Raw genomic sequence first — 25,823 nt, forward strand, 5'->3', positions numbered from 1 at the left:
TGGTGTCTGTAAGCAAGCATTTACCTCGATGGCAACAAAAACTCCTTTCCACTGGTAGAGAGTAGAAAACACAGATGGAGGTGAACGCAACAGCACACCATATAGGTTTTTTTCCAATTCAAAGAAACACCAGCTAGCTGCTGACTCTTCCACAAAGCTTTGCATGACAGACAGAACACTAATACCATCCCCTGCAATACAGTATAAGAAAAAAGTATTTATCTTTACGGTCTTTTACAACACCATTTTCATTACTTATTTGTGAAAACCAAATCTAGCATCAGAAATCACAGAATATTCTGAGTTTAAATGGACCACAAGGACTATCAAGTCCGGCTCTTAAGTGAGTGGCTTATACAATGGCCAAACCCACAATTTTGACATTTTTAGCACCATGCTCTGAATGCCTCATCGACATTCTGAGTTGTTTCTAAATACTTGGTATAAGTGCATGTAAATGCAGGGACATGATATAGCACTGAGGCTGTACTGAGAATTAAATAATAAATTAATTTCTCATATATTACTATTACATATGGAGGATGCATAGGCAAATTGAGTGTGATTCAGTTTGGAATTTAGGTAGTGAGAAAATTAACTAGATAAGAAGAAATAAAAAAGTGACAAAGAAACTAAAAATGTGTTTATCCTCATTTTCTCTCTCGTCACAAGTAATAGCCATGGCAATAAGATTCTTAAATGGCCTAGTCATTCAACACTTAGAGAAAATAGTGTATTTTATATTATTTAGAAAAATCCAGAATTACAAGTAGTAAAGAACATATGTATAAATCAAAGGTCTTGTGAAAATATATAAGCAACAGGAAGAGCAACACAGATTATTGGAACTATGGCAGCAAGGGCTGATGACAAACTGACTCTTAAGTAGCCAAGATCTTTTATCTAATGAATTTTGATATCATAGCAATACTGTAAGTAAATTTTCATTCCAAAGTTATATGTCCTATATGTTTTGTTACACTGTAGCTATCTTCACTCTGAAAACAGCAACAGATGCTCTTGATAAAGTGAACGTACTGATGCCAAATGCAGTATCCGACAATGTCTCCCACTCAACACTCACAGATACGTTGAGCCCATTACTCCGTGAAACTTTCAAATAAACCGTAGTGTTCGCTTCTTCAACTGTGAAGACACTTGTCCTAAATTTGAGAATTGTGAAATTAATTTTAAGATGCATTATTTTTATAGTATAAAAATAGGATTCTTACTGTATGTTTTCAGCACAGAATATGCAATAAAAAGAAAATACTGGGTTTGCTCTGTGGTGGACTAATACTAATTAAGGTTGCCCAATGTTTCTTCACACAAGACTTTGATAAAATAATAGGAAATTCAAAAAAATCTTAAACCAGCCTGAAATCTAACACACAACTGTAAGGGTGAAGCTGAATGATTTCTGAAAACATCATTCCGTATCATAGACTAATATAATCACAGAATGGTTTGGGTTGAAAAGAACCTTAAAGATCATCCTGTGGCCCTCCTGCCATAAGCAGGGACATCTTCCACTAGACCAGATCTTCCACTAGATTGCTCAGAGCTCCATTGAACTTGACCTTGAACACCGACAGGGATGTGGCATCCACAGCTTCTCTTGCCAGTGCCTCACCACCCTCACAGTAAAGACTTTCTTCCTGATATTTAATCTGAACCTACTGTCTCTCAGTTTTAAGCCATTCCCTCTTGTCACTACTTGCCCTTGCCAAAAATCCCTCTCCAACTTTCAGATAGGCTTCCTTTAGGCACTAGAAGGCTGCAATTGGGTCAGCACAAAGCTGCCTCTTCTCCTGGCTGATCAATCCCAATTCTCTCAGCATTCCTCACAGCAGAGGTGCTCCATCCCTCTGATGAACTGAGTGGCCTCCTCCTGTCTTGCTCCAACAGCTCCATGTCCTTCCTGTGCTGAGGAGCCCAGAGCTGGAGGCAGCTCTGCAGGTGGGGTCTCACCAGAGTGGGGCAGAGGGGCAGAATCTCCTCCCTCCAAAGCTGCCCACAGGGCTTTGCATGCAGCCCAGGACGCATTTGGCTTTCTGGGCTGCAAGTGCCCATGGCTGGCTCATGTCCAGCCCCTCACCAGCACCCCATGTCCTTCGGGGCAGGGCAGCTCTCGATCTGTTCACCCCCAGCCCGTACTGGGGGCTGCTCTGACCCAGGCGCAGCACTTTGCACTTGGTCTTGTTAAACCTCATGAGATTCTTGAGCTTGTCCAAGTAAGATTGGCTCATTTCGTTCTGAAAAAACAGCCCTGAGTGAGAGTGTATGTTACACAGGCTTAAATAAATAGGTAAATTAGAAAATTTCTGATTCCTGGGACACTGGTTTATGGTTTGGAATTTGTAATATTGATTACTGTTTAGTGAAATATTTGGGGAATAATGAAGTACTGTTTCAAGGAAAAAATGCACAGAGAAGTCAACATTTTTAATGGTGAACAGTCCATTTTAAGTGCTTTTCTGCTTTGCTGTACAGCAGTAATGATATTTGACAAATAGTGTCATTTTTAAAATCATAAAGTTTAAAACTGGATTCCTAATTTTTTAATTAAAGGGAAACTATCTCTATGAATATTAAAAAAACCTTCCTTTTAATTGAATCAGGATTCAGTACCTATTTGTAACTGGGTAGATGCTGAAAAGCCCCAGTGGAGCCTGGTTCTGTAATATTGTAATCATAGTTTGCACTCTGGTGCCTAGTCTGGCTCCTCCAGTTGGATTGAACAAGGTGACAATAAAGTGCTCATCCAATTCTGGTTCTTCGTCCAGGATTGCAGAAATATGCAGTGTCTGACAAGAAACAAGCATAGAAAGCTGCTGAGACTTGACAGCTAATAATGACAATGTTATTCAAGCCATGCTGCTGTTTTTATTCTTTCTCTGTACAGCTCTGGACAGCAGGGCAGTACAACAGCAGCTCATGAACTGGAGAAGGCAGGAATAAGGCCTGGATAGTTCAGGCTGGGGTTCAAAAGTAATCCCTCTGCTGACCTCCATTAGTGCAACACTAGCACGAGCATATCCACGTTCTTTTTATTTTTCCCCTTCTCCTCTTTACTCTTATAATAAGATACTCTGAAGTGTAACAGGTTTTGATCCTTTTTTCTTAGTTTTGTTTTGTACTTATTCTACACACGCCTTGAGACAGCTACCTGATCACAGCTCAGTCAAGGTGGGTTTACTTTACTTTAGCTGTCAACTGAACTATCTCATGGGCAACAGGGTAGTTACATTTCTGGTAACTATCTGGGGATAAAGAAGGAAAAAAAGGCAACAGAGAAATATTTGAAATACTCTCTTTTAGGTGTTTCGTTCCCTCTACTGCACCATGGTGGATAAGAATAGGATTGTCTCAAGGTGGTCTCAAATAAGCAGAGAACTCTCTATAAAGAAATAGATGATTTCACTGTCATCCTCCCAGTTACCCAAAAAGGTGAAAGTTACAGTAGTACATATAGCTTTGCCTTAAAAAAAATTATTTAGTAATAACAGGTCTGGAATTAAAATAGAGCTCACGACATTTTAGATCTCTATTTACTTCTTCAATAAACCATAAAGACACTATTAAGAAATCTTTTGCTCCCTACTTCTCAGAGATCTGTTAAACTGGCCATCGCTGAGGTGTCAAATGCATTTTAGGTTCAGAAACTGAAAAGCAGTGTTTCCAGAAAGATTTGTTTCAGATCCTACTCCCCTAAACATAATATACTAACCTGTTATTGACAGACTTAAGATAGCTCATTTTCTAGCTGAAATTCTTGTGGAGACAGTTCAGAAGAAGTGGGATTAATACTGCCAGAAAAATAACTGATTTTAAATTTCTAAAACTCTGAAAGTTGTTCATCTTTTGCCTCTCCTGCAGCATACTCTCTTCAGTTCATGCCACGTAAAGGAATAGTATTTTTAATTCCACCGCAATTATTTACAGTACAAAATTATGACTGCATGTCAAAGTTTATCTTTCAGCTACATGCTAAACACATAAATAAATGGTCCTATACACACATCATACTATATACCCATTATATTGTTTTCAGTTTATCTGAACTATTACAGAGAGAGAAATACCTAGAGAAAAGCATATTTAATTTTTCTGCACTCCCACTAGCTCAGTTTATTCTGAGAATTAAGGAAAACATAAGAAAAAAATAATACATGAAAAACCACAAACATTGCTGAAATGTTTCAAATAATTTTTAAAAAAGCCTTCTTTACTTTTTGTGTTATAACTACCATATTACCTTAAATCTGACTCCCTCTTCCAGCACAATGTATCCTTGAGAAGGGGCCAAATCCACTGATGGCTCTGAAGAATTAATTTCACTTACAAGATACTGAACAGACACTGTTCCAAATATTCCCTGAGGAGGTTCTCTAATAATATTTAATACTGCAACACTTTCCATCAGATGGAGAGCTGTTTGCTCTCTTAGGAAGAAGTGATCACTGTTATTGAATGACAAAATTCCGTGTCCATCATCATTGGCAAATATAGTAATTGTGGCTTTTGAAAAATAAGTAATAGAAATATGTTTTAATTAAAATACTAAAATATAATAGCACACATATACAAATAAATAAATATATACACAAATACACTCTTTCTTTAATATAATTATAATGCTTTTATGTCCCTGATACTACTTAACAGAAAATGTAAGTATTTTGCTCTATCTAGGAAGATTTCTAGAAAGGAAGAATCTAAACTCTCTTATTAAAAGATGCAGCTTTTGCATTTTCTGATTCCTTATTTTACTTATTATTTTGTTAGTTTTACATTTTTCACAGTGATGTTTAAGAATTTAATATTAATTAATGAAATTAATAATTTATCATAGGAATACTCTGGTGTTTTCTAAAACATGATTATGCAGAAGAATGAAATTAAAATGACTGAGATACAATTCTGAAGAATGAGAACATCAAAACTAAGTTTTACCTGTTGTGTTCTCCCCTAATTCCAGGCCAAATGAGGGATTTGTTAGAATTAACTGGAACTTCTCAGGACCTTCAGGAATATCATCATCACAAATCATAACAACAACAGATTTATTCCTTTCTCCATCAGCAAAAAAAAGAGTCTAGCATTGAAGCACAGAAAGCATTGAATATTCATTAGCTGATAATGCACACAGAAATCTTAAACTAAGGTCAAGCAGAATTGCCTTAAATAAGGCAGAAAGAAGAGGCAAGAAGAGTAATTTCTATGTCAATTTTTATAATAATTTTATAAATTGACTGGAAAAGAAGCAAAATAATTAAATAGTTTAGCACATCAGTGAGGACAAACAAGAGCAATTCACTTTGAAAGTTATTTTGCAAAAAATATTAAAACTTACATAATATCTTATATTCTCTTTATAAGCAAATTGTATTTGAAATAGATGTTTCAAAGTTCAAAATGTGTCTTATATTTTAAAATGCTTTAGTACTAAAAAAGAAAGAAAGACTAAAATAAGATTACTAAATCTATCTCTATTCAGATGATCAGAGCAACTGAAAGAAGTTGAGAAATATGGCTGTACTAGTGACCATTCTGCAGAATAAATAAGATTATGTTCTTTTTAGGAAGTTGAAGAAATGAAAACTACTAGATTTAAAATCTGCTTCTTACCCTTGAGGCCACATTAAAATCCAAACCCAGTTGTGCCTCCAAATTTTGGGCATAAAAAAACACAGACACATTTCCATAAGATCCTTTGTTTCGTTTTGCCATTATGGTCAGATTCCCATGACTTTCATTAACTGCAAAACTTAAACAAAAACCAAGACAAATTCTCAGTGCTCACTGAGCATGTTATTTTAATAAGATGGTAGATAGATAATTTTTATATTTTCACTTAAAACCATCCCCTCTACCTGTTAAGAAAAAGTGCCTATTACAGTAAAGCCACTTGTCTAATGCAACCATTATACCTTTTTTTTCTTATAAAAATGAACTTGAACTAGGTTAAGCCTGTCTATGAGCATGGATGCCTTTTTCCTAGCTCCTGGAAATCAGTGAAAAAGATCTGGGAGATGTCAATGTGCGTGCTTACACGGATGCAGAGGCTGGGGCACTGGATGGAGGCTTGAGGGAGTGATGGAAGTCAACAATACCAAAGGACAATAGTGAAAATAAATACATGGTAACATGAGATTTCTGAGTAAACATACTGCAAATGTTGGGCTTCTTGTGTGGGCATTATCTTTCCAGTTCCACTGAACTGAGTAATTGTAGTCAGCTCAAAGATCTGTTCCCAACGTCAATAGGAGTTTTAATGTTAACAGAAAATGCAAATAGTTGGGCAACACTAATCATTAACTCCCATAGGGAGTTCTTCAAGGTGACAAGACTTACTTGGTACTTTCCCATTCAACTACTCCGCCTACTCCATCATTAGCATCAATAATAATTTGAGAAGCTAAGCCTTCTACATCTAAAAGGAAAAACAGAAAGACAAGTATGTAAGAACCACAGAGTTAATTTTCATTATTTTCAAGAATAACAGAAGCATTTCTTTATATCTTTACTAATTTTGTAGAAGAAAAAAATAATTTTCTATTTCATAAATGTAGAGGAGAAAAGGAAGTGAACAGGATACTTGGAAAGACTTCAAGAAAATCTGTCCTTAGTAGCTTACTATTAGAGCTACAACACAGGGCCTTGAATTACCACCATTATATTCAATGTATTTAAAAAAAAAAAAAAGAAAAAAATTGAAGGAAACTCATGGCACAGAAAAAGTAGAAAATTACAACAGCAAGATTTTCATCAAGTCTTAATTCATTGTGTTTTTTTCTTATGATGATATTTAATGTTTTGCAGACAGTGCCATTCTGAATATTGGAGGGTAAATGAGTAAAAAAGAATAATAAACTATCCAATATATCATCTCATATTAATGTTTTAGTGCCTGATAAAATATCTTAATGACACACACCACAGATTTTGCTATAAAAGAAGAATTGTTATTTTCTTTTTAGTTAGTTTATGTATTTTAAGATTCTATTACCATATAAAAATACATGTTTATCCATAATAACTTTGCAAGATTATTGCATGTATTGCCCTGTGAAAATATTAATAATAGATTAATGCCGGCAATTTCCACTAATTTCACAGACCAGAACTTGACAGTCAGAACTTGATTCTTCTGACAAAATAATGCCTTATTTTGTTTAAACAGCATCACATGAATATCTCAATTTACCTTAATAAAAATTAAAAATAAATTAAGAATGACAATTTCTACAAAACAAATTGACTCCATTAAATCTGTAGTAAATATACTATTTTTAGATCAATCTGAGAGATTTCTATTAAATCAGATAAAACTTAATAAAAGTAAATGATCACTGTCTTGAATGCAGATCTAACACTATGAGACAATGACGAATATGAACAGCAGCTGCAACACCTCTATACAGGCAGCAGAAAGGTTTAGAAATCCATAGGGATTACAGTGCATATAGACCCTTTAGATTCCTAACTGGTGTTTTCCCTCATCATGTCATAGTCTGATCAACTCACTCAAGACCTATAACACTTCACTTTCAATATCAGACCTCTAATTTCACATCTGGCATCTCCACTCTCTCCTGATGACCTCCTGCCATTTTACCCTATCTTAATTCTTGCTCCTATCTATTAAGTGTATTTATTTTTTTTCATCATTTTCAAGTTTTGAACATTTTCCCTTTTCTTAATTCCTTGCACTTTTGTATTAGAGTCGGGCCTTTTCTTCCACCTGTTCTAGATGATGGGATGGAGTTAGAGCAGCATGAAGAAAACAGAATTGTCCTTTATGTTTCCTGCTTCTGCTCCATACCCAGAAAGTCTCAGATCAGAAATAAAGGTCACTTAAGTTCCCTGCGTTTAACTATATGTCACAGACATCCCAGACCTACAGCACATATTGCATGCACATGGCTAAGACAGAGACAGCATTTATGATATATTTCAGATTGGTACGATTAACTGCATATCAGTACCATGTGCAGCACACCCATCACTTTTTATATTAGACACCTAGAATTATATTAAAGGTTTAGTAATTTAAAATTATTATGGAGAACCGGATTGCTAAATCCTAAACAAATGCACTGCATCAACAAGGACTTGAATTCTCAATCATAACAAAGAAAATACACAAAAAGGAAAAACAAGATTAGAAAATAGTCTGATAACAGAATTAATTGTGACATTTTATAATGAGGACAAAATTTTGCCTCATGGATTAAAACTATTATCTGATCATCCTAAGTACATCAGAGTCAAATGGTCATACTCAGACTGCTAACCACTTACGGCAGAAGGTAAGATTATGTGTCGTTCAGAGCAATTTAAATCAGGAAATCCTTCAGACTTCAATGTTACTCTTTCTGTGTTTTAAATTTTAGACTCAACTAATCAGAGCTCAGTCTATACAGCAGCAATCAGTCTTGCAAGTTACCTTTCAGTCTGTAACGAATTAATTCTGTCACTTCAATACGCATGCAAAGAAAGGGAAAAAGAGTCATAGATGATGTAAGAAATAATCAGCACAATTAATCACTGGTGTCACAGGATAACCCAACTGTCTTTAAAGCCAATGGCAGCTGTGCTACTGAATTAGGCAGCAGAATGAGGAACTCAATAAGCAAGCAATAAATGAAGTTCTGTGGAAGAGTAGGAACACAGTAGATCATGACTCCTACAAACAAATCTGATAAAAAGTAATAAAAAGATACTTTTGAAAGAGTGAGCAAAGGAACTTGAAGGAATTCTTTGTACATATTTGTTTCTGTCATTTACAGAAATTAAAATCACATTAACACATTGCCAACACAACTTTTGAGATAACTGTATTCTCCAACTGGTAATTACTAAATAACTCATCTGTGAAAATTGTCTTATAATTTTTACAGGGCTTTAAAAAATAGTGTCATAATGACTATGCTTGATGTTCTACAATGTTTCTTGCAGAATACCTTGTCTCATTTTGGCTTATTTGGGAAGTGGCAAGTGGAATAATGATATGCCAGAGTAATATAATGTGCATTCAACAGATATGAAAATAAAAATAATCATAATGGTTTGTAAGTTGTTTTACCCAGCCTGGGAGGGGAGGAAGTTGAATGGTTCATGATAAGTTCCACTGAAGTTAAATTAACCAAGAAGAATTCTTGTACTTCTGGTACATCATCCTACAAAACACAAATCCAGTATATTCTCTTTTCATTTTCTTTAAGAAACAATCACAGAATTTGTCAAAAAATAACACACTACAAGTCTCTAACCTTATAGCAACATTAGAATTAATTTATGTTTCCAATTTCCTGGACATTTTTACATAAAATGTAAATTATAAAGTAAAACATTACATTTAATGGAAAATACTGCAGTGACTCTGAACTAGATGAGAACAGATTTCTGCTCAATTCTGCAGGCACACATGGCAACTACTGATAAAATAAGAGCCAGAAGCAAGCAGTGAATGACACTGATCTGAATATTAGAAAATAAAGTCATTATGAGAGAGTGAAATTTCACTTAACTATAAATAGCAGTCTTCTGTTATTATTTGTCCTTCTGTGATTTTATTATTAAAAAACAAAGCAGTTTTTCTAAATCACCATAAAATCAATAGCTTCAAATAATACAGCATAAAAGATTCACGTTCCACAATATTCTTTTTCAATTGTCATACCAATAAGTATAGAGTGAAATTATATAGAATTTACCTCTAGAATAGTAACATTTATGGCAGCTGATGTTTCTCCTTCTTTCAAAATCACTGAGTCAGAAACAGCTACATAATCAGCTCCTGGTTCGGCCAAGGTCCCCTCTGTCTGATTACTTAAGGAGACCAATCCTGGAACTGTGGCATATGTAACATTGACAGCACCTGTTTAAAATGTGACAAAAAAAAAAAAAAAAAAAAAAAAAAAAAAAAAAACAAAAAAAAAAACAAACAAAAAAACCCCACTTTTTTTCAATTCTTATGAAATGTTCACTAGAATAGACAAAGAAAATAGACCAAATGCTCATTGAAGAAATGGAAAGCCTAACTACAAACCAGAGGATTAAAACACCAATGGGACTTATTTCTTTCAGTCCAGCCTTTAATAATTTGTCCAATATTACAGGACTCAGAAAGCATTAGGACCCAATGCATTCATCTATTTGAGGTGCTGGGAACTGCAAATATTACATTACATACCTGGGACATCTAATGTATTATTTATACCAGGTTTGGTGTCAAGGGAAGTAGAGTGTTTCAGGAACGACTGATGTCTAAGAAAGGCTCTAAAGAGTTCTAAATTTAGTTTCCTTCCCAAATAGACTGACATAGATATTTATAGAGAATAAAAATTACAGGACACCTTGATTAATTATACTAGAGGGAAAGCTAGACTTTTTTTTTTTATTATTATTACAAAGCCACATCTCACAAATCTGCCACAGTAAGTCAAGTTGCAAATTTAAAGAGAGTGATCCTGGAGATAAAATGTCAAATGAAATTCAAAGTTAGTCTGTATGAAATAAAACATAAGATATAAAAGAACCTTTATTTTAATAAATAAATATGGAGTTCAATTGAGAGATTTTACATTTACAATGGAAACTTAGAATTTATTAATATTTTCCTAAGTAGCATCTGAAAGGTAATTTACATACTGATTGACATTAAAAAAGAAATGGGAAAAAAAGAAATTATATTTAAATTCCTCTGCAAATCTGTAGTGTGCCCAGATCTTGATTGTTTGTTTCAATTGATCACTTCACCTCCAAACAAAGAAAACAAAAATAAGAGAGATTTTAACAAAGGTCTAAATATAGCCTAAAAATGTGAATAGAAAATCATTATGTATGCTATCTCTCAATGCAAGTCAAAGTACTCAGTAAAAAAAACCCACAAAAAATATTTAGGCACACATTACATTATTGAAGTTAGTACTATTTGATTTGATTTTAAAAGGAAAATTGAATTAAAAAGAAATACAGAATTCTTAGGAGAGGCATAAACTGAATTTAGAGGCATCAGTGCAACTTTTTCCATGAGATATTCCTAAACTGTCAGATTCTGGAAGTTTATAGAGGGGAAATTGATCAGCAGGTAACATTATTAAAATTATGCAATATGTGGGAATGATAATTCATACAAGCTCCTTTTCTCACGTTTTTTTTTTATTTCTTCTGGAAAGACAATTCAAGACAGATTTGCTGGACATAAAAGTACAACCCTAACAGCCAGCTAGCTATACCATGTGTCCCAGACTTCCCTTGTTGTGGAATTAAAGTTTATGGCTTCAGTTTTAACTAAAACTTAGTTTTCAAGCCTGCAGTAAAGACCCCAGAAGTTCTGAAAACACAGTTGTATCCAAGGTTTTCCAGAATTTCCACCCTCTCTGTCATGACTTTCATTTGTCTAATGATTTTGAAAAGGAAATATAATTTCTCTTGGAGATGTTATACAAACCTAGAGATCCAAATTCTCTGTTAATAAAAAGTTGAACTGTTTTGTTTTCCTCTGGAAGTAAAACTACCCTGGATGGAGAAGCAAAATTTAGTACTCCATGTGGTTCATCACTAGCTTCTACTGTCAGAACAGCTTCATATCCTTGACTATCCAAAACAGCAGCACCAGAAGGAGAAACACCTGCAAAAGAATCAATGGACTACAGTTAATTGCATTAGGTAAATAAGTTTTATCTTATGTTACTGCTATTTTTATGTACAAATGATAGTCAGTAACACTGCAAATGAAATCAAACCAAACACATTATATACTCAATGGATTTTACGGATTGTGTGGAATGTAATTGAATTCTTAATTCTTATATGTAATTGCATTCTTTAACAAGCACAGGAACATTCAATCACAATAAAAAATTGTATACATAAAAAGTATAGAGTTCAAGACTGTATTAAGAAATGAGAAATCTGAAGAAACAGTAGACTTCAATAAACTACTTCTGTTGTAAAAAGAAAGAGAAAAATTTCTTTAGGAATTCATTATAATTCCTAAATTCCATCATAATTCATTTACTAAGTTAAAATTATATTCAATTTCTAAATCATTCTATCAAGAAATTACTATAAGTATTGCCATGATGAATAACTGTATGAATTTATACTTATACTGAAGGATTACAGGAGTAAACAAAATATTAAGGTAAGTTAGCAAGGCACCTATCACCAACACCACCCATGTCAAGTTAGTTTGGTGTTTAGACACTAATTCCAGTTTAACAAAGGATATTTCAGAAGGGATGTGGTTTCGTGCTTCTTTTCTCATTATAATTTCAATGAAAGAGTAAAATATTCTGACCTCCTCTAATTCAGAGACAGATCAGAGAGACAGCTTGAAGATTGTTTAAAAAGATTAAAAATATCCATTTATTTTATGACATCTGTAGCATATGTATACATTAATACACAGGAGCATCAAGCCTGTTCCAATAAAACGTGAACAAATTTTGCATAGTTTGCAACATTTTCAATATTCATAGTCCTACACTTCCAAAATGGTTTAATAAACACAAAGTTATTACACTACTAAATGGCAATTTTAGATACAGCAGATATAGCAGTCTGTAGTTCTGCATTACCTTCTGTTTTGATGTTGTACAGGATGATCCGGTACTCCTCTTTTTCTTCTGGAATACGGTCATCCAGCAAGCGGACATATAATGTTGTATTCAATATTCCCTATAAATGTTATTGATAAACTGATTAGTCATTAGTGTACAGAGTAAAAGTAATATCACTCCATCATATGTATTTTGAGCAATATCTTTAAGAAATGCCAAGGTGAATACTGAAAAGTATAAACTCCCTGCTGTTTAATCATATCAAAACAAGGAAGACTGCTTTAAAAGCATATTTGTTTTGTCAGCTCACTTCAAATTACAATATTCTCTTGTAGCCATTAGATTTTCTTAAGGACTCACCTCAGGAAAAAAGAGAATTCCAGAATAGTATTCAAAATTTTGTTCTATGTTATGTCCAACTATCTTCCACTCAACAGTAACATTTCCCAGTCCTGGGGCAGTTCTTACAACATGGAATTGCAGTTGTTCTCCTAGGAACAAATGACAAAATGCAATATTTTGGGATTTCTTCTTCTACAATTCAACTATTAAAATGAAAACAGAAAAATTAATCACAGTTAAAGGTTTTTTTATGTAAAACCTTAATATTTTTAATAGTGAGCTTCCCAGTAGTTATGTACTAATTTTTTTTTTATTGAAACAAAACCCTCACAAATCTGAACTCTTTCCTCATGGGTTTTTATGAATTTAGTTCATTCTCAAAAAGATCTATCAAAATATAAAGAAACCTGGTACATATGCATAACTGCTATCAAAACATGGACAATAGAAGAGCAGTATCTGAGTGTGAACTATACACAGAATAAATACCCTAAACAAGCTTTAACACAGTTTTCTACAGCAGCTAAGTGGCAAGGAATAGACATGTTCCTAAAATCTGCAGTGTCTTGTGACTTCAAATAATGCATGTGTAAAAATGCTTGCAGTTACCCGGAAGTTCCATTTATGTGAGTTAGAATTTGCAAATGTTACCAGTTTCTGGACGTTAGAAAACATCCAGAAAAAAACCCAATTTATAATTTTAAAAGGACAGTATTTAGAATCAAAACATAATTTAAAAGATTATTTTAATAATTTATTATCATTTCAGAGATAATAAGTATCAAATGAAAACAAGCATCTCTAGGAAGTAATTATCGTATTTTTTACACATTTATAATATTTAATCAAATGATCACTTTTGACTTTTGAAGAGTGAACTCTTTAAAAATTTTTGAAAAATTAAGAAAATTTATATTATTATAAAGTATGAAACATCTATATACATTTATACAAAATAACTATTTGGCATTAATGAAATATTTTAAATATGTGCATGCAAAATCACATATTATATTAATACGAAATTGATCAGCAGGTAACATTATGAAAATTATGCAATATATCTCCATTACAGGAGAGACTTTTATTTATAATACATAAGTCCATTGCATCTGTATAACAACATCATTTTCCCAGTTCACAGAATGGAAGTTTGCCAGTATATAAGTGTGGAATTCGTTTTCAAGGACATGCAGTATTGAGGAGCTTGGAAATAATCATGCAAGATTAGGTCCATCCTCAATTGACTGAAAATTGTTTTCTTAGTATTGGTATAAATTGATACCAATTTTTTTTGCTGTTGCAGAACTAGGAATAATTCCATCTTTTAGTTTGTGTTATGTACACACTTAAAAGCTACCCTATTGAGAATCATTGAGATACATCTGTGAAAGGGAAAGAGAAGATGTGGTGTTAGGTTGTGTTCTCAGTCCATGGCATACATCGAGCAGCACAGCTACTCTCACTGACCGTGTAGGTCAAAGAACACCAAATTATTATACTGCAGGATAGTATTGTATATCTAAAACAGGCAGAAAAATATCGATCACTTTCTGGACATGTTCACTGTTTGGTAAGGAAATATTTGAGAGATGCCAATACATTGGCTATGAATGAGATAGACATGAACAACAAACTTCAAAAGACCTTAAGAAACTGAAAAATGAAATTGCAAAGAAGTAAAACAAAAATTCTATACACCAATTTTCCAATATACAGCATTAGTATGTTATCAGTCTCATTATTTCAAACTTCATTTAAGCCTTGTTTTAAGTTGTTTAACACTAGTTCTAAGAGAACAAAGGAATTCAAAATTTATTGACATCACAAGAATTCTGCTTCTACAGTCAGATATCTGAGACTGACAATTTACCAGTTCCCCTAAGGCTAATTTTTCATATCATTTAACACTGCTCTGAAATCTGTTTATCCTACTTGAAAATTTTGCACATTCATTACATACAAATAAATATTTGACAGAAAATAATTACTTTAGTATCATCACAGAACATATATATCATACATATACATATACATATACATATGTATATACATATACATGCACATATACATATACATAGATATATACAAAGGTCATTTCAGTGCAACATTATGTAATACAACAAGTTTTCACTGAAGACTGTAAAATACTTCAAGGCACAGAACCCTGATACACTGTAATCCAAGCATCAAGAAGAAACCTGAAGTACAATTTGTCTCAATTAAAGACTCTCCAGTACTCGGCTACTGACTCATGTAAAGCTCAGCCAGCTTTACCAAAATCTTTGTTATTCCTATCCAGTTAGAAATACTAACATAAGCACAAATTGATCTCTCATGATTGAAAGTATTATTAGGTTAATTTCCCTATTTTTTCTTATGGTTTGGGTTTTTTTTAACATTTCACCATTTTAAATTTTTCCTAAATTTATCAAAGAGAAGAGGATCTAATGAACTCTCCTCTTGCTCCTTATTTTAAGCAACTGCAGTGTGTTTTCACCCAACTGAGTCACAGCCATACAACTGTTGCCTGTTCTGCCTGTACTTAAATGCTGCTGCCCTCAATATGGTGATTGTGTGAACTGAATATATGCAGGTAACACCAAGACAGCCATGATCCACCACTGAAGTGCGAAGAAAAGATTTATTCCATTACATAACTTTCAAAACAGAGACACCAACACTGCTAAACTTATTCCATATTAGCAGGGCAAAAAAGTGCCCAGGCCTGAGCACTGTGTTACATATCAAAAGGCCTGACAATGCACAAATCCCTCACCAGGCCGTGGTTCACTATCCCTCTCAACTCCCTTTCCTGCTTACAGGGAGGTCCAAGTCTACAGGAAAGGCTTTTAAGACTTTAATAACATTCTGTTATCTCCTGTGAGAAAAATCCATTTCTTTTCGGTTGACAGCCAACAATCCAGAGTGAACACAAATACTTGAATTTTCTCACACTGTGTATTTTCTAACATCTCCCATCTCTAGTGTTGGTCTTTAAGTAAAAACAATTCTAAAATGAATTTATTTTTCTTTCCTCACCAATCTTCAGTTTTTCAAAACTTTCCTCCCCACAGGGATAAATAATATGAACAGCTTGAAAAAAAGACTGAGTTGCTTAACAGAAACTGTTCAATAATATAATAAATATAAAAGATAACACTATTTTGATTTATGCTTGATGTTTGTCTTCATAAGAAAAAACTTGATAATGAAAATGAAGTAAAAACACTGAAATCACATGAAGGCCTTAGCTCATTCCGTTTTTTTTAATCAAAGTGAACTAGTTTGGCTGCTTTTTCTTGCTATAATGCACTGCAACGCATTGTTTTTCACAAGCTAAAGGAATTGTGATCAGTTATAGCACTATATACATACTATACATAGCACAGTATTTCAGCTCCAGACCTGTGGAAAGTGTATAACATTTTCATAACCTTGGGGAATGAGATGGTTTGAATTAATTCCCTGGGCTGTTCTTAGACTGCAAGAATGCAGCTGGCTTGTCAGGCAGATCAGAACCACTAATGTGGAATAATAAAGGTTGGAAACTGGGCACAATAGAATTAACACAAACTCTATGCAAAACCCAAAAGCTTATGGTGTCCTTTCATTACAGGAAAGAAACAGACCATGTCCTTTTGAGATAGACTATTTTTTCCAACAAAAAATTCAGTGCATACATTCTTGGACATCAAATTTCCGTTAGTTTTCTCTACCCATCAGTTTACACATCATAAAAATTTGAGATTGCAATACACTGATATGCCAGCAAGGGATAACAAGAGCGGTCACCATTATTATTATTACTGTCCTATGCAGAACTTTACCAACTCTAGGTAAAACATGAAACATGTTCTCTTAAAACACTGATAGACACTAGATATGCAACTATTATCAGTGTCAAAAGTCATGACTGAGTGGTGACATCAAAATTTTTGCACTCCTAAAATGAGCCGCTATAAAAAATACAAAGAGAAACTTTAGAAAGATGGAAGATTTTTTTCCTATTTTATTTCTGTGGGAATATTTTCTAGATAATTAAAAGCTAATTTTAAGTCAGTGGTAGATAACATTTGCTTAAGATTAGCAATTGTTCTGTATAAGGGGGTTTATATATAGTTCTGGAAGATGGTATAAATGAATGAGAAATGCTAAAAGGAGTTAGAAATGCAATGCCAATAGAAGCAAGGCATAATCTTCAGAGAAAGGAAGGGAAAGAACAAATGGTGAAATACAGGTTTGGAAATAGTCTATTCATCTTTTCCATAGACTTCATTTAAGTACTATCTATGTTTGCAAGAATTAAAAATGCAAAGAACTGTGTGCTGAGTATGGGGTTATTCTCTGTTTGCTGGCATTCTCTGAACAGTGATACAATCACATAATGGTTACCAACAGAAAGCACAGAAATGGAAGCTGATGTTAATCAAAATGATTGTGGTCAACACACAGAACCCACCTTCATGACCAATAACGGACCTTCCAGCTGTCTGGAAGCCAATGATTCCTGCCACATTGTCACTTGCCAGGATAACCACTGTGACAGTGTCGAAACTGGGCAGAATCCTACTCCCTCCTTCAGTATGCACCAAGCTGATTATGATGCTTTCATTGTCCTCTGGCTCTGGATCATCTAAAATGGTCACTGTGACCATCTTTTTTGTTTCACCTAAAAATAGAAGAACATATACATACTTATATGTTCACATGAAAATCACCTTAAAAAGATGCAATCATCTACTCTAGTAGTAAATACTTAACTAATATAAAAAAAGACATGAAGAATCTTTACTTATTTACCTGTCTAGAAGTTAGTGAATGTCGTTATGAAAATTTATTCAATTACTAATGAAATGGTACGCTAGACAATATAATTTAAAAATAATAAATATACTCTGTAGAAATTAACAATTTCGCATAATTTCTGAATGCCTAGAATTCTTATTTGCTTTATAAGTTCTCTGGCTTTCAAATTTTAATTAGAAAAGGGGAATATAATTCTTGTAAAAAAAATTACCAAGTGAAAACATTTTTCTGATGTCACATACAGACATATGTACATGAAATTTGACTATATATTTACTGGACCAGGAAATGCATTAAAGTGGCCTGTCACTGTATAAGTTATATGTCTTCTGGAATACAGAAGAATGACAATGTAAGCAGCAAACACAATCAATTAACAGTCTCTATAATACATTACAATTTGCAACAGAATCCTATTGGTCATTGTATGTGCCTAACCTGTACTAATTATCAGTTTACCCCATACATATATTTTTTGTTATATTGCCTTTCAAAATATTTTGAAAATAGATTTAGTAAACTTACAAACACTAACATAATTACATGTCAGTTTCCAAATCACTCCTGGCAACCCTTCATTTAAGTTCAGATTATTTAGCAAACTAAATGAACACTCGAATCTTTACTACACTCCCATAATTTGTTTTCAAAACAATTCCTCAGTTATCTCAGACTTTGAAAATCAAAAATACATCCGTCATGTTGCACAGTGCTTAAATAATGCCTGACATAGACGTTTCTTATTTGCAGGTTTTTAACTATACTGTTATGTTACGAAATCAATACAATCTCAGAAGCTAAAAAGATATATCATTAAAAAATAGTATTGTATTGAGAAGATAAGAACAAAAGATCACTTAGGCCTGATTCTCATTTTCATTATTTTTGATACAACACCTCTTTCAGCAACATTATTCCTTATTTATTTAGTAAAAATGTTATCTTTATAATACACACTGCAATATTTCTTTAAAAAATACTTTAATATTATACTTTTCATCCTTTTTTTTTCATTTTTGTGGTCTTTGTGTGTTTGTGTAGTGTTTTCTTTAGTTTTGGACAAGAGAAGTTAATGCTAAACCTAGCCTTACCTTCAGCAAACACCAGAATCTCACCAACACCCACAAAATCCAAGTTTGGGGTAGCAGTTCCACCAACAACACGCCATTCCACTGCCACCTGTCCCAGGCTGCCTTCTGTCCTGTCTATCATAAGCTGCACGCTGGCCTGAGGACCTTCTTCTACTTCAACATACAGACCTTTTTCTGTTGCATTGGGACTTACACTATAGATCTTAAATACTCCAAAGGCATCCCCATTCATCATTATAATAACTGTGGAAGTATTTGGCTGTCCAATAGTTGGTTGATTTTTTAAGCTGGCTGAGATGTTAAATAGTTCAACTTTCAACAGGCATACAGTGAATTTTTCATCCAGTTCTGGCAGGTTGTCAGGAAATATGGTAACTGTGAGATTTGCAAACTCTTCCCCTTCCTGCATGATGGCCCACTGTCCTGTGATAGATTCGTAATCACTACCAGCAATGGCTTGTGTGCTAAACAGAATGGATGTACTGCTGATGTTTTTCTTGTAGGTCCAAAATCCTGACATGTTAGTTAATGGCTCGATCTCTGTTGTCAGCCAGAGGCAGAGAGGAATCTCAGAGGCACTGGAAAATGTAAAGGCTGAACATGCTTGTTCTTTTAGGCACTGAGTTGCACAGGCATACAGTGGGTCACTTGCTGCTGACACATTCACTCTCATCTTGGATGGCTGGTCAGGAATTCCTTGTACAGGAGAGTTGTAATAGGCCAGTATATCCTCACCTTGCTCAATGGCAAGAGCTACAATGTCAGTCTCAGAAGTGCTGTAAAATATTTGCAGTTGACCAAACCTTCCCCCACTAAAAGACATTAAAATAAAAATATTATGTTAGCTGGTGAAGCATGTCTAATATTCTGTATGTTACCGGGTTAAGAATAAAATTAACAAAATCAACTAATGACTTCTGAATTGCTGAAAAGTTACAAATAGCTAATTAAATCTTCCCTTGAAGTTAGCAGTACCAATTCAGTGACTTCCCTTGAAGCTAGTACTACCAACTGAGTAGTTGGTTTTTTGGAGAGCAAGTTATAGTGTTTATAGTTTGGGTAGCAGTCTATTAAGCATGCATGTTCGCAAACATTTGTTTCTGGAGTTAACTTAGTCTTCCTAGGACTGTCAGGGAAGAAAAAGCCTTTGTTGTCTAGCATTGTTATCATTCCTCTGAGGTGTCCTCAGGATACCATGTTCACATGAAAAACCTGTTCTGCTTTTCATTTTGTCTTCCATCACACAATATTTGATCCATTTTGTCCCCCAGTTAAAATCACAGGAACAGACTGGTTTGCAGATTTAAATAGTTTGTCAATTTAACAGGCAAAATAAAACTTCAAGTACATAGTGTACACTGGGTTTACACTACACATTTATTACATTTGTACTTTATATACATTTCTAACAAGCAGACATCTAGTTCAAAATCAATGTATCTGAAATAAAAACTGGCAGAACAAGAAATTGATGCAAATACCTATACAAGGGTGTGACATTTAAAATTATTGCAGAAAAATACTCAACAGAAAACAAACCAAACCAAAACAACAACAACAAAAAAAAGAGATTCAAAATCAGCCAACATTATACAGACCTTCTCCTGACTGATATATTAGCAAGTAAATTTCTTTCTAGTGGCTCCTGAATTCGATATGAGGATTGATGAAAGAAAACTGTGCCATAAGGATTATCATTGGCAGGTATAACAACATTTGCCACAGCATCTAATCCGATAGCACCACCATTGGAGGCCTGAATTAATTCAATATGGATGATCTCAAAAAGAAAAAGAAGAAGAAAAAATAGTGCAGCTAGATAATTTTTGCCATTTCTAAAAATAATCACAAGCAAAATAAAATCTGAACTTGTTGCAGTTTTCTGACATAACATTTCCTGCTTTGATCTGCACACTTTTCTTACACAAGTTAAAACTCTGATACTGTTCAAGAGAGACATAACTGCTCTACTTACTTCTTCTACTTCTGGAACATCATCAGCCAGGATTTCCAACAGCAACATCTGAATGGCTTCCCCAGGGGCAAAAGTAACATTACCCATGGCAACTCGCAAGTCATCATCAGCAGGATGCCCATTAATGGTAGCAGCCCACTGAACAGTAACGTTACCCAGTGTCCCAGCATTGCGGATTATTGGCAGATTTATGCTTACTGATCCAAATTCAGGCTCTTCCACAGTGAATTGGGTATTCTGAAAAACTGACATGCACCATAGGGAGATGTACATTAACAAAAAAATTGAAAGTAAATATATCCGTTTCTGAAGTACAGAGTTTTATTTTACTTGCTTGCATTTATTTGCACAGGTAAACCCCCCTTAATCATGTTTAAACCTAAAAGCAGACTTTCAATACTTATGTTTTCATCTGCACAGTAAATTAGCATGAAAATTAAGCCCTCATCCAAAAAGTCTATTCCAACACACCTATAGTTTGAGGCTAAACATGAACTATTTCTAAGGTCTTAGAATATAACTTCATAATTGTTCCCAGCAAAGAAACTCTTTACCAGATTCCATGTCACTTATTAAAGAAATAAACTATAACTATTTAACATGGAATACGTTAAGTAGAAATTGCTGTTTTTTAGAATTGCAGAATGGGTCATGGTGGAAGGGACCACTGTAGATCATCCAATTCAGGCTCCCTGCTCAAGCAGGGTCATCCCAGAGCACACGGCACAGGAATGTGTCCAGACATTTCTTAGATGTTTCCACTCTCTGGGCAACCTATTCTAGTGCACCATCACCTTTGCAGTAAAGAAGGTCTGCCTCATGTTCAGGTGAACTTCCCGGACATCAGTTTCTGCCTATTGCCTCTTGTTTACTGCTTGGTGCCAACAATCAGAGCCTCCAAGAGGCTCAATGCTTCTGTTATAATAAAGCCCCATTACTCCTTTTATTACATGTTGTAATTCAGTTCATCTTATCTTTTCCTTTACTCTCTATACCGACGTTTCAACTTCTGAATGTTTTTATTCAGCTGCCAAGTTGCAGCTCCCCCACAAATGCACAGAAAAAAAAATGTTAATGGAAGAAAGAAAATATGTACTCCTTTACCAAAGGATCCAAATGGGTCATCAGAAGCCTCAATAGTTATGATTGCCCTCGTCAAAGATCCAAGCAAGGCTCCTCCTGTTGTTTGGTTCAGCAGCTGAACATAAAATGACTCCTCAAGCTCAGGATTGATATCATTAATTATATAAATTGGCACAGCTTTACTTGTTTCCCCTTCTAGTAAGACAACATCTGATGAAGCTACACTGTAGTCCTCACCTAGATTTGTAGATGAAAAAATCCAAAATAATAAAACACAGATAATATCAATGCTTAATGGTTCAGTGTGGTGAACATTATCATAAATACACATTTTCTCTTTGCTTACACATGCATTTCTCTGTGTTTTATGATGTCTTTTCCTTTATCTTTAGACCCAAAACAATTGTTTATTTATTTATTTATGTCCTGTTGCCTTTTAGATGTGTGGTTGGATCAAAATAAAACTTGGCTGACCAAAAGAGAGAGAGATTCTGAACTGTTAGACCAAGAGGTAGTTAGAAAAGGTCCATTATTGTCTGTTGTTTACAAGATCACACTGCCAAGATGTTACTATCTGATTTATAATTCCTGTCCCGCTTTCCAAGAGATAGAAGTGAAACAGAAGCACCTTGTCAAAGCAGACTTCAGTAAAGCACACCTTTTATGTGTTGACTTCATTTTAGACAAACTTGTCTCAAGTGTCTAGAGGAACATCTGTGATACACCAGATCACAGCTCTGCTTCAGAAACTAATTGAAAGCTTACTCTGATACATAAAAATGAAATTAAAAATTCTCAGATCATGTATCATTTACCTAATCAGTTTGGACCTAGCTGAAATATAGTGCACACAATTTATCACTGTCTAAGTAGTCCTAGAGACTTCATAATTTTTCTCCTTTCTTTATGTACCTTCTCTATAGCAGGGACCAACTGGATGTTGGTCCCTGCTATACTGGAGGTTTATGTTCCATTTTCAGAAGTACAAGTCTCCTTGGGTTTTGATAGATTTTTCCATATTTGTTATACAGCTAAGTCCCCAGCTCTCACTTCTCCAATAAGCTTCACTAAGCTTACTAAATATACACGTTTAAATATATACATGGGACTAAATTGTTTTTACATATACTACTATAGCATTTTGGGAGGCGGGGGGAAAGGGGGTGTTTAAGTGGTGGTCTGCTAAATAAACAAACAAAGTAAACAAACACCCCAATTCCTTCCCTCATTTGACTTTTAAGTTCTCCAGCGATAATGCATAAACTTTCCCCTAGGTCTTAGATTCATATTTGCTAAGCACAATCAATGCCTTATATTTCATTCTTGTTATACAACACATCATTCATTACACATTTGCTTGTTTCAACTTTAACAAAGGCTGCATAGTTCTGCTCTTCTGCTTTCTTACCAGCTGTTGCAGTTATTGGCATAGCTTTAAATTTCACAGAAACATCTGAAAATATTCCCCCAGTTCTGGTCACATTAATGATTGGTCCAACATAGTTTTCAGCAACTCGCACAGCTGAAGCTGAAAGCTGAAGTGTTCCAAAAGCATCATCATTGGCATCGATAATCACATGAGCTATTGTCTCACCCACTAAACCAAGTCGAGGAGAATTTATAACTGAAATATAAAGAAAAAACTTAGTGAGTGATACCTGAAATGATTACTATGGCTAGGAGTTCATAGGCACACATGTAAATTTAGCGGTCTCTAGTTTTCATGAAAATTATCTTTTTTGGAATTGGACAAAGCATAACTACAAGCCACATCAAAATACATCTGTCTAAATTATGTTCTGGCAGAAAATCTGAACATTATTCTACTATGCTTTGGAGCATACAAGCCATAATTTTTTTGAAAAGATGAAGTACTGTGAATTTATTTATTTATTTAACCATAAGACTAATAATAAGATCAATACAGTTCACAATAATTTCAGTTTTACTTTTGATATGATGAAATATAAGTAAGATTTCTACTCCAAGTGGAATTATATTTGAAGGTACCCCTTAATCTGTGAGCAAGGGCAGCAATTAGACATGCTAAGAAGTTCTGAAGCACAAATGGCTGTAAGCACACTCAGGCTGTAACGCCCCGAATTTATATGAATGAGAAATTAAGTAAACATTGTCAACACTAAGAAAGCATCACGACACTTTTTTTTAATAAGACTTTTTTGTAGTTTAATTTAAAAAACTAGCTTAGCTATTTTCTACTACTGAACTTCCTGAAACAAAGCTAAATAAGCATGTATTAGTGCACAAACAAATATCGTAACGTATTTGGCCTGACATACTTTCCATAAGAAATGCAAAACAGAAAAAGAAATACTCATGCTTCTTCAATAAAATAGTGTGCCAAAGGAAATAAAAGTCAACAGGCACAAGTCAGGTAACTAAGAGATATCTTAAGTATACAGAGTTTGGCAGACATTCATTGGAGTTCACTGGAGTTCATTTGTCTTGCTGCAGTTTCTCCTGTTTTATATAAATACTAACCTTCATAGTTAAATTTTAGGTTTTATGTAAGACACTTACTTGGCCGATCCTGAACTTTCTTGATCAAAACAACACTGCTTAGCTCCACAAAAACAGATTCTGACCTCTCAGGATCATCATCATCCAAAATAGGCAAGGATATTGTGGCCTCACTTTCATTGGTTCCAAAAATCACATAACCTGTAATGGGTATATAGTCTTTTCCCTCTGTTGCTCTGACAACATCAGGTGGAAGAAAGGGCAACTTTTCTTCATCACCAATAGTTCTGTATTTCACCATTACTGTACCAAGGAGACCACCGCATCTTACAACTGTCAGAGAGACATTTTTTGTTTCTTCCTCAATTTTTATTGGTCTGTTTTGCTCAGAAAAGATGAAGACTCCATATGGATCATCATTTGCTAAAATAGTCAATGTCGCATTAGTATGATTTCCAAGACGACCAAGGGAGACATTGATGATCAAGACTGAAAACATCTCATCCAATTCAGGAACATCATCAGGAGAAATCTGTAATGTAATATTTGCTCTCACTTGGCCAACATCAAATGTTACATTGCCATCTGTAGAGACCAGGTCATTGCTGAGATCGCAGATTATGATCCAATGCAATGTCACCTGAGATAAGGCCCCATGACTTCTCACAACCTAAGAAAAACATATAAAGATGAGCATATTTTTGTTCTATGAGAAAGAAACATAGAAGTGTGAAATGTAATTAAGCAAACACAATAGCATGATGAATTAAAACACGTCTGTGTTTTAAAAGCATGTCATTTTTATTATGTCACCTCTGGAGAACTTGTATTATCAATACTTATTTTAAGACAGTAGTCCCTTGATTCTAAGTAAGTAGAAGATTTTAAGTTTTTGGATATTATTATTATTTTAGTTTCAAGCTGAATAATGTACATTAGCAAACACTGCATGACTGGAAAAAGAAATATTCACAACAAAGTTGTTCTAAACCCCATAGTCCAATGACAAAAACATCATAGAACACAGTAAAAACAGACAGAAGAGTACAATGCAGCAATATGAGACTCAAAGCTTTCTAACCTGCAGCACAACATTGCTATCTTCATCTTCAGGCTCAGTTCCATTCACTGAAAGGGACTCAGCACTGAACTCAAACACACCATGAGCATCATCAGAAGCCTCAATAGTCACGAGGATATGGGATGCAATTCCCAAGCTAGCTGTTAAATGAGAGTTCCAAAAAGGGTTATTTTTATCTCTCATGTTTTCTTACATGAAAGAAAGCAGCTGAAGAAATAAGCTACAAAAATACAAAAGAGAGTATGAAATATTTGTGCTGTTTATCTTTGTTTTTTTCTTTTTAAAACACATGATAATCCCCTGTACCTAAAAGGAACTGAACTTCAGTAAGGCAGCCCCCTCAGTTCTTCTATGGAACTATGCAATTAAAAAAAGTATTATTTTAA

General features: G+C 34.2%; 1 protein-coding gene across 1 annotated transcript in view; it reads right to left on the reverse strand.

Annotated features, from left to right (window-relative positions):
• Nucleotides 1–25,823, reverse strand: part of ADGRV1 (adhesion G protein-coupled receptor V1) — a 273,887-nt gene that overhangs the window by 194,249 nt on the left and 53,815 nt on the right. The window contains exons 28-47 of the mRNA XM_058043225.1: nt 25,438–25,577; nt 24,417–25,026; nt 23,284–23,499; nt 21,897–22,112; nt 20,793–21,037; nt 20,416–20,597; nt 18,818–19,629; nt 17,380–17,589; nt 12,936–13,066; nt 12,594–12,693; nt 11,462–11,641; nt 9,723–9,886; nt 9,092–9,185; nt 6,358–6,436; nt 5,632–5,770; nt 4,957–5,098; nt 4,259–4,521; nt 2,632–2,807; nt 1,039–1,163; nt 25–191 (exon numbers count right to left, since the gene is read on the reverse strand). Of these exons, the coding sequence (XP_057899208.1) occupies nt 25–191; nt 1,039–1,163; nt 2,632–2,807; nt 4,259–4,521; nt 4,957–5,098; nt 5,632–5,770; nt 6,358–6,436; nt 9,092–9,185; nt 9,723–9,886; nt 11,462–11,641; nt 12,594–12,693; nt 12,936–13,066; nt 17,380–17,589; nt 18,818–19,629; nt 20,416–20,597; nt 20,793–21,037; nt 21,897–22,112; nt 23,284–23,499; nt 24,417–25,026; nt 25,438–25,577 (4,391 nt within the window). The remainder of the gene's footprint in view (nt 1–24; nt 192–1,038; nt 1,164–2,631; nt 2,808–4,258; nt 4,522–4,956; nt 5,099–5,631; nt 5,771–6,357; nt 6,437–9,091; nt 9,186–9,722; nt 9,887–11,461; nt 11,642–12,593; nt 12,694–12,935; nt 13,067–17,379; nt 17,590–18,817; nt 19,630–20,415; nt 20,598–20,792; nt 21,038–21,896; nt 22,113–23,283; nt 23,500–24,416; nt 25,027–25,437; nt 25,578–25,823) is intronic.

Source organism: Melospiza georgiana, chromosome Z, assembly GCF_028018845.1.
Source record: "Melospiza georgiana isolate bMelGeo1 chromosome Z, bMelGeo1.pri, whole genome shotgun sequence".
NCBI lineage: Eukaryota > Metazoa > Chordata > Aves > Passeriformes > Passerellidae > Melospiza > Melospiza georgiana.